Source organism: Impatiens glandulifera, chromosome 1 (assembly GCF_907164915.1).
Source record: "Impatiens glandulifera chromosome 1, dImpGla2.1, whole genome shotgun sequence".
Taxonomy (NCBI): Eukaryota; Viridiplantae; Streptophyta; class Magnoliopsida; order Ericales; family Balsaminaceae; genus Impatiens; species Impatiens glandulifera.
The window spans coordinates 26,027,547-26,036,592 of NC_061862.1; the positions used below are offsets into that span (position 1 = coordinate 26,027,547).

Here is a 9,046-nt window from a genome sequence, read left to right on the forward strand (position 1 = left end):
AAGACACATTATTCTCCATATCGCCTCAACCCACACGAGAGAGTGTGGGGTCGTGGTCCTAACATTAGGTCTCTACGAGGCTCTTCGCCAATTTGGGCCTCAACGCACACGAGAGAGTGTGGGGTCGTGGTCCTAACATTAGGTTTCTACGAGGCTCTTCGCCAATTTAGGCCTCAACCCACGTGAGGGAGTGTGGGTTGTGGTCTTAACATTAGGTTTCCACGAGGCTCTTTGCCAATTTGGGCCTCAACCCACACGAGAGTGTGTGGTCTCGTGTGGATTGTGGTCCTAACATTAGGTTTTCACAATGCTCTTCGCCAATTTGGACCGCTCTTTTTCGTCGCCTATCTATCATTTCGGTCCAAAAGTGTTTTCCAAGGGAGATTGAAAACAACCTTGAACCTTAGCCTATGAGGACATTGTAGTTTATCTTTATAACGAAATTTAACTTGTAATTTAAAATGTAGCCAATTTGAGTGAAATAAAATAAATAGTTGATAGAATTTGTAAGGAAGCAATTAGATATTTATTTTATAAGCAAAATGGGAGACAGAGATTGACCGGCTTTAGATTATATTAGCGGATAAAATAATAAAAACCAGAGAAAGAGAAAGGCTCACATTTCTTCTTCTTCCTCCTCACCAAATCAATAAAAAAATACAGAGTCGATAATCATGGCTGCTGCTAGCCTCTCCCTCCGATCCATTCCCACATCTTCCTTCCGCCGTCGCACCTACCACCAACAACAACAACAACAAAGCCGATCACTTTCCATCAAATCACAGATCTCAACCCCACCATCCCTAACCCTATCACAAGACGATCTCAAAAAACTCGCCGCCGACAAAGCCGTAGAATACGTCCGCAGCGGCATGGTTCTCGGACTCGGAACAGGTTCCACCGCCGCATTCGTCGTCTCCAAACTAGGCGAGCTTCTCAAATCCGGTCAATTAAAAGACATTATAGGAATTCCAACTTCCAAACGCACTCAAGAACAAGCCGCCTCTCTCGGAATCCCTCTCTCAATCCTCGACCACCATCCGAAACTCGATCTAGCCATCGACGGCGCCGATGAAGTAGATCCAGATCTGAATTTAGTCAAGGGAAGAGGAGGCGCTCTATTGAGAGAGAAAATGGTGGAGGCTGCTTCCGATCAATTTGTAGTGGTCGTTGATGATTCCAAATTGGTCGATGGATTAGGTGGAAGTGGATTGGCTATGCCGGTTGAGGTTGTTCAATTCTGCTGGAAATATAATCTGACGAGATTACAGGAGCTTTTCAAGGAAGAAGGAGTTGAAGCTAAGTTGAGAATTGAAGGTGAGAAACCCTATGTGACTGATAATATGAATTACATTGTGGATTTGTATTTCAAGACTCCGATTAGGGATTCTTATGCGGCTGGTAAGGAGATTTCTGCTCTTGAAGGAGTCGTTGATCATGGATTGTTTCTTAATATGGCTACAGCAGTCATCATTGCTGGTAAGGATGGTGTAACCTTGAAAACCAAGTGAGAAAGATGAGATTTTTAATTCAATTTCCTTTGCATTTGATCCTCCTCCTCCTCTTAAAACGACGTCGTTGTCAAGTCTTTTGTTGGATGAAAGTCTAGTAATAAAAATAATTTTAATTTTATGTGTTTTTTGCTTTTTTTATTTATTAAAAGATTAAAAAACAAGTCATATAGAGTAGATTTACATTTAGTTTTATTGTATTCCTATTTAATTAACTAGTAAACTAATTATTTTGCTATGAACTCTTATTCTCTAGTCATAGTAGGAATGATAAGAAAAACAATAATTTTATTTGAAATTGAATATTTGTTTCACTATACAAATTCAAATCAAATAACATGTAGATAGATATACATTATCAAGATTAATCATACATGACTTTTATAGTTTTATGTCACTCGAGATACAAATTAAAGATACTCTTCCTTTAAGTTAAGGATCGATCTTATTATAATAAGGTCAATACACCATTCCCCTTCTTTTTTTCCTTCTTTTTTTTTCTTTTTTTTTTTCTATAGAGTCTCGAGACAAAGAGAAGAGAATCAAACAATAGTAATTTGGTTTCCTACTTAGTGTTGTAAAATAATGAACTCCAAGTATTGTTTGCGAGCAAATCTCTTGTAAGGCTAAAAGCAAGACACCTTATTACGGGTTCGAACTTTCTGAGGCGCTGCCAGGGACTCAGCATGGGATAAGAGGGCTGCACACTTTCAAGTTTAGAGCATGGTCCGGATTGACCCACTTCAATTAGGCATGTTCTTAGTGAGAATCGATCATAAAACATTGATCTTTTACAGAGGACTTGTTATAGTTTTTTTTTTTTAATTTAAGAAGCTAGACCCCACAATTATTACCTCCACTTCAACTTAAAGATTAGTCGAACTCCAAAAGAGAATAGGAACCAGCGTTCTCAAAAAAAAAATTTAAAGGAGGTCTAAGTACGAATCGAACACGTAATATTTTTCCCTTAAGCACACCGACGCTAATAGGTTAGGAGTTATTATAGTGTGATTCAAATAAAGTATATAAAAAAATCTTTCAACCAACTAGCCTATTTTGGGAAGATGATAAGAATAGAATATTTATATATATAATTCCTTGCACACTTAGATTTCAACATGGTCAAAATATGGTTTGATAAAACAAAGAAATGTGGGTAATGCTTTAAGCAAACAACGAAGATGGGTATAAGAAAAAGAGTGAGCTCAATCCTGATGAGTTCAGTTGTCCCAAAAGTTCCTTAACTGAGACATATGCAAAAGAAGGTCATCTCTACCCAAACCATTAACACTACTTGTCATTATCCATGCTGGTTGTTCTTTGTAGTTCTCCCTTAACACTTCATGGAAATTCTCAATATTCTCATCTGGTCTTCTCCCTTTGCTGTTCTTCACTTTATCACATTTTGTAAAAACAATCGTCATCGGTATCTGTCACACAACATCATCATCATCATTTAACCAAACAAACAATCATCGAATATCTTATAATAACTAAAGAAAACTCACATTGTTCCTTCCAAGCCAATTGGCACAGTCGAGGTCTATCTTTTGAGGCGGCACACTTGCATCAACTAGTAATAGAACACCAACAAGAGAATCTCTATTCAGAAAGTATCCCTTTGTGAAAGACGACCAATCCATTCTTGCTGCATCTGGAGCTTTAGCAAACCTGCAAACCCAATACCCATCACCCTTTAGTAATTCATTCATTCATTCTCAACCTTCCACTACTAAATAGTAAATCCACACTTACCCATAACCAGGCAAATCGACTATATACCAGCTTTTATTCACCAAAAAATGATTGATAAGCTGAGTCTTTCCTGAAACAGATAACCACCCAATACACTCAAAAACAAAACAGGACAAGGCATTTCATCGAACACTTGGAAGGCACTACTAGTAAACTAACCAGGCTTTTTCGATGTAAGAGCCACTTCTTTTTTGCGAACAAGAGAGTTGATTAGCGATGATTTCCCCACGTTAGAGCGACCTAACATAGCAAACTCCGGTCGGTCATCACTGGGACAATCTTTGGCTTTAGCACTGCTCTTAACAAATTCAACTTCTTTGATCTTCGATTCGCCAGCGTAAGGTCCGATTACGATGTTGGAACCGGGCAATATCATGTCACTTGTGACCTCGTCTGGTTCGACGCCGGGAGGGATGAATAGAATCTTGCGGATACCTGGTGACTGGGTACTGTAGCTAGGACCGCGACTGGCGGAGAGAGCGGAAATGCTTCCGATTGAGAGAGATGGTGAAGGATTGTTCACTTTGATTAGGGAGAATGATGAAAATGGTGATAGGAATGAACTCCGAACAGCTAAGAGTCGAATTCCGAGTGTCATTGATTTCATATTTGTGTTATACAGTCCCGACCTAGATGATGTCCCCCATAACAAATCAAAAACAACTATTTTTGGTTATATATATTGTCAGTTAATAATGGGGAAGAAGAAAAGAGAAAAAATAAAAATAAAAAATGAAAACTAATTATTTTTCTTATGTAAAAATAAACTTGTGTTTAGAAAGAAAAAAATCTAACTCTGGCATTTTACAATCTCAAATGAAAGAATTACATAAAAAGATGATCGCCTAAACAATTTACGGAAAGGAAATAAGAATAATCATTCGAACGAACAATCAAGATTAATTATGAAGCGAATTTTAATAACGATTAGGACAAGTAAATATGAGATTCATCGCAGCAATATGTTACGACCTGGCTTTTTAATTGAGGTTAAGAGTTCTCGATCTCAAGGATCAAATGGAAAATTTGTGATCAAAATGCAGCGAAAGAATTATGAGAAAAAAAATTCAATATTATAAGAGAATAAAAAACAAAGATGAGAAAAGAATATTATTAATATATATCTAACCGTCCAAGACAGAGTGAAAGACAAAAAGAATTAACTAAAATCAGTTTTGTGAATAACAAAAAAAACGAACAAAACAGAATTTTAGAACCGAAAACAGAAACCCAACACCAATATGTATAGCCCAAGTGCTCAATTGAACCTTGGATCGGAATCGATGTGAACTATTCCGGCAACATTCTCAGCGAATTTAAAGCAAAGGCTTATGTCATTTTCTCTAAACATAGCTACAAAGCTGATATCTTTTCGATTGTCAAGACATGTCTTTTTTTTTATTGTTCAACTCTGAATTCAAGGTTAAATTTAATTATCATGAAACTAATTATACCATGTAATTTGAAATTAACTTTTGGTCTTTATTTGTAATAACATTACTAGTATTTATAAAATAATTTATTTTTATCAAAGAAAAAAAAATTCAAATATAAAATTGATTTACAATCACACTTAAGAGGAACTCATTTTTAAATGATAATATAGAGGAAAAAAAAATAAGGATGAAAAAATTTATTAACACAATCACATGGAATGAGCCACAATCAATCCCGACTGTTTTGAGCTGGCAAAAAAACGAATATGGTACAACTAAATAGGGCATGGAACTGAACAAAACAACGAAATTAAAATGAATTTCGCAAAAAAAGACGACGAATATGGTACAACTAAATAGGGCATGGAACTGAACAAAACATCAAAATTGAATTGAATTTCCAAGTTTTCATTTTATCTCGGATAAACAAAGAGACGTGCATATATATATATATTAAAGAATCTCAGATAGAAATAACAACATAGGATAAACAATGGTGTCTCATTTATTGAAGTTATTATGTCTTTCTAATGTAATAACATAACTGATTAAAGAGAAGAATTCAAGCTGCATTAGAAATAGCTTCTTCTGCGCAATTCTCAGCGTGGTCAGGAAAGCTGGGTGGTTTTGGTACCAATCCAAGCACCTTAAACATGAGCTGATCCGAATCAAAGTCGTTATTAGGAGTTGTCAACAGTTTCTCACCTGTGAAGATGGAATTAGCTCCAGCTAGAAAGCATAATGCCTGTTCAGCCATGGAAAACTTAACTCTCCCAGCTGACAGCCTGACCATTGCGTTTGGCATAACTATTCGAGCTGTACCAATCATCCTGATCATCTCCCATATTTCAACCGGCTGAACACATAAAACAAGTCATGTTGTGAATTCTATACGTAACACGATATCAGATTAATGTGAGACAGTTAAGTTTCACCTTTTGATCTTCAAGGGGAGTGCCTTTGACCGCAAGAAGAGCATTGATAGGAACACTCTCTGGGTGTGTAGGGAGTGTTGCCAATGTATGTAGTAAACCCACACGATCATCTTCTGCTTCTCCAAGCCCAATTATTCCACCTATGAATACAAACCAATATGAATTAGCCATTAATTACATCATGAATTACTTGTTAGCTAAGGTCAGATACTTCTCATCCTCATTCCATATTGAATCCTGAAATCTAGGAAATTAAGTGTTGAATGAATGGATGAATGATGAATTTTAAGTGTCAAAAATAAACTTCCAAATGTACCAAATGTTAACTCATGAATCATTAAGTACTTCATTTGTAAGTTGATTTCAAGGGTTAAAGTTGTATTTCGTTCTTACTATATTACCGATTTAAGTCATGATTTTCTAGCTTAATTTTTAGTTGAATCTGAATAATGAAGTGATTTTAAATAACAATTATCAAATTAAGTTGATTCATGAGGTAAAAAAAGGTGTTATTAATGAATATAGTTAATATTTTTACCTGAACAGACATTTATCCCAGCTTCACGGACATGTTTAAGTGTCTCCAGGCGTTCATCGTAACTTCTTGTTGTTATTATATTTGGGTAGTACTCTCTTGAAGTATCAAGATTGTGATTGTAAGCTGTAAGACCTGCATTCTTCAGTTCCAAAGCTTGCTGTTGTTCTAACATACCCAAGGTGCAGCAGACCTCCATACCCATGCCCCTGACAAATCATAGATTATAATAATCAATGAATGAATACAATTTTTTTATATAAATCTACCGACTACAGATGCTCCCAATGCCTTTCCAGTACTAAAACTATTTGGTAAAGTTAAAATGTATATAACATTAATGAACTTTTATGATAAAAACACTTGATTATGGTAGAAATCAGTTCTTTCTTGGACAAAATTGTGGATGAACTAACAAATAATCCTCAGATTGACTAGAGGATTGAAATTGATTTTACCTTATTTGTTTTACATATTCCAAGATCTGGTTGAAATTAGTCTTTCTTCCCACTGTGTCTCTCCATGCAGCGCCCATGCAGAATCGAGTGCTGCCAGCTTCCTTTGCCTGAAAAAATCACAGTCCTTATGTGATGCTACTGATCAAGGATTATTAATTAACATTGCTATTTTCCTCTCAGAAATTAGAATGGGTGTATGTCTGTTTTCCCAAATTAACAAGTTTAAACTCAAGATGCCTCTGCTTGTGCTATCAAAGTATTAAGATTTCAGGTGACGATAAAATAAAAATCAACTATGACAATACTTGGAAATATAATGAAAGAAAGTACAGCTGCTTTATTGAAGAACACTACTATAGACAATATTCAAATGCTATGTATTGAAAGATCCTTATGAATGGTGAACTGCATCAAAATCTAATATGTAACATGTACAATATGCTGTTCAGATTGGTAGATGAATACGCTTGTATTTATTAATGCAAACATCTTACTTCTATTATAATTAATTATATATTTGAGAATTTCTTTAAAAAGAAGGGGTGGAAGGAAGCAAAAATGTTCAATTTGACCATGTCAACACTTAATTAGTGAAGTTTTAATTGACTATCTGCACATTTTAACTAGTAATTAACATGTCTCAAGCATTTAAAACAATACTACTATTATTTTGTTTTTTCTTTTCTTCTCCTTTTTCATAGGCAAAACTAGGGATTCACTTATGCAAGGGAATAGTTAAAAATGTGTTTAATAAAGTAAAATTTTGACAAAATTCTCTGACAAATAGAATTCACCAAACCACAAACTTGTGAAAACGACAAAAGTTCTTGTATTGTCACCCTACACTACTGAAACCAAGGATTCATTCTCCCTCAGTTTTCTTGCTACCTTACATCATTTGTCTTGTTCTTGTAAAGTTTTGCTTCCACAGTGAAGCCAAATATCAGGATAATGGAATTGGATTGGGTAAAAAATGTACCTTACTTGCTGCTTCAAGAACAGTATCCTTGTTCATAAGCTTTTGGGCTTTAACCCCTGTATCATATCTAGAAGACTGAGGGCAATAAGAGCAATCTTCACTACAACCTCCAGTCTTAATAGACAATAGAGTACACTGCTGTACTTCCCTAAAATTGTGAGCACTTCGATGAACCTGAGCCTACAACAAGATTAAGCCAACCTATTAACACAACACTAAGAAAGCATTGAGTGTAGAACAGCCAAAATCGAGATTAGAAAATAGAAAACCAAAACTACCCATTAATCATGTATTCAATAAAGTTTGAGTAACCACCAGTATTCATCCTTAACAATTTTATAGTTTGATTCTTGTTGTTGATAAATATTGTAAATTTAGAAATACTTAAGTTGGGTTGTTAGTTTGTAACACGGATAATAGTTAAAGGGTTAGTTTACAAAATTAGACAATAGACAAGCATTAGCGGGAATTAACCCGATTTAGCAGCTAATGATAGAATTACAATTTTTCCTCTCATCTCTCTCGCCGCAGACGAAGCGAACCCTAGCGTTTACAATTTGAACAGATTGATCGATTCTCATCGATGGATCTGTTGTTTACGAAATGATTATCAAATTCTATTGTAAGTACACATGCAAATCGAGAAAGAGTTATATGCATACCCCATGGAAGAGAAGATCTAGAACGGGAGAATCGTATATGGATTTGACCTCATCTTTGGTCCAGTCGTTCCTTTGTCCTTGTCGGACAGTTCGGTCTGCATGAATAGCGGCAGCGGAAGGGGATGTGGAGTAGGAGGAATACTTGTAGGGAAGTATCCATCGAAATGTCCGTCGACCATTCGAGCTAATTGACCTAAGTAAGCTCATTTCTAGCTGCAGAGGTAACAGTAGAGAGAAGTAGAGAGAGAGAGAGAGAGAGAGAGAGAGAGAGTAGAGAGCTTGAAATTGTCGCTGGTTTTGGTAGGTGGCAAAGGGTTTCGAGGCTTCTTAAGTGAAGAAGAAAAGGGTGTGAAGGAAAGAGGAAGAAGACAGAGGAGGAGGGAAGTTTGAAAGCTTTATGTTCTAATTATTTTTATTTTTTCCAAAAGCAATAATAAGTTACTTAAACTAAATATCTTAATGGATTTGGTAAAGTATAATCATATTATTTATTTTTGAAAAATACTAACTTTTATTATATAAAAAAAACGTTCAAACGATACAAAATTATGAGAAAAAATAAATAAATAAGAAAACAACGTAAAAATTATAAATGTCAATAAGATCGAAAAAATTTCATCTCGTATAAGTCTCTCATTTTCGGATAGAAGCGAACGCGTGTAACATAAATCATTTGATACGCTTGTATCCATAATTTTTCTCTTCAAAAACTCTTCTATTTCTTTCTTTCTAGATTGTCCACTACATGATGAGGAAAATTGGTTTACCGGAGGTT

At 35.4% G+C, this 9,046-nt stretch overlaps 3 protein-coding genes across 3 annotated transcripts; 1 reads left to right on the forward strand and 2 right to left on the reverse strand.

The window, feature by feature from the left end:
- The first annotated feature begins 589 nt into the window (after positions 1–589).
- LOC124921039 (probable ribose-5-phosphate isomerase 3, chloroplastic) lies at positions 590–1,632 on the forward strand. Its single transcript, XM_047461640.1, has one exon. It carries the CDS (start codon positions 675–677, stop codon positions 1,509–1,511), a length of 837 nt encoding a protein of 278 aa, XP_047317596.1. The 5' UTR covers positions 590–674; the 3' UTR covers positions 1,512–1,632.
- A 931-nt stretch (positions 1,633–2,563) lies between these two features.
- Positions 2,564–3,927, reverse strand: LOC124920667 (GTP-binding protein At2g22870). The gene is made up of 4 exons (XM_047461208.1): positions 3,426–3,927; positions 3,267–3,336; positions 3,020–3,182; positions 2,564–2,941 (listed from the first exon to the last, which is right to left on the reverse strand). Exons 1-4 carry the CDS (start codon positions 3,871–3,873, stop codon positions 2,732–2,734), a joined length of 891 nt encoding a protein of 296 aa, XP_047317164.1. The 5' UTR covers positions 3,874–3,927; the 3' UTR covers positions 2,564–2,731.
- Positions 3,928–5,151: 1,224 nt separating this feature from the next.
- On the reverse strand, positions 5,152–8,630 carry LOC124919749 (biotin synthase, mitochondrial-like). The gene is made up of 6 exons (XM_047460074.1): positions 8,272–8,630; positions 7,610–7,789; positions 6,631–6,737; positions 6,176–6,381; positions 5,638–5,777; positions 5,152–5,558 (listed from the first exon to the last, which is right to left on the reverse strand). Exons 1-6 carry the CDS (start codon positions 8,476–8,478, stop codon positions 5,265–5,267), a joined length of 1,134 nt encoding a protein of 377 aa, XP_047316030.1. The 5' UTR covers positions 8,479–8,630; the 3' UTR covers positions 5,152–5,264.
- Positions 8,631–9,046: the final 416 nt, after the last annotated feature.

Coding starts and splice junctions, on each gene's coding strand:
- LOC124921039 (XM_047461640.1), top strand. CDS start 675: ATGGCTGCTGCTAGCCTCTCCCTCCGATCCATTCCCACATCTTCCTTC.
- LOC124920667 (XM_047461208.1), bottom strand. CDS start 3,873: ATGAAATCAATGACACTCGGAATTCGACTCTTAGCTGTTCGGAGTTCA. Junction 3,183..3,266: donor GTCGATTTGCCTGGTTATGG/GTAAGTGTGGAT, acceptor TTGGGTTTGCAG/GTTTGCTAAAGCTCCAGATG. Junction 2,942..3,019: donor ATTGGCTTGGAAGGAACAAT/GTGAGTTTTCTT, acceptor GTTGTGTGACAG/ATACCGATGACGATTGTTTT.
- LOC124919749 (XM_047460074.1), bottom strand. CDS start 8,478: ATGAGCTTACTTAGGTCAATTAGCTCGAATGGTCGACGGACATTTCGA. Junction 5,778..6,175: donor TGGGATAAATGTCTGTTCAG/GTAAAAATATTA, acceptor TTGTATTCATAG/GTGGAATAATTGGGCTTGGA. Junction 5,559..5,637: donor CTCCCCTTGAAGATCAAAAG/GTGAAACTTAAC, acceptor TTATGTGTTCAG/CCGGTTGAAATATGGGAGAT.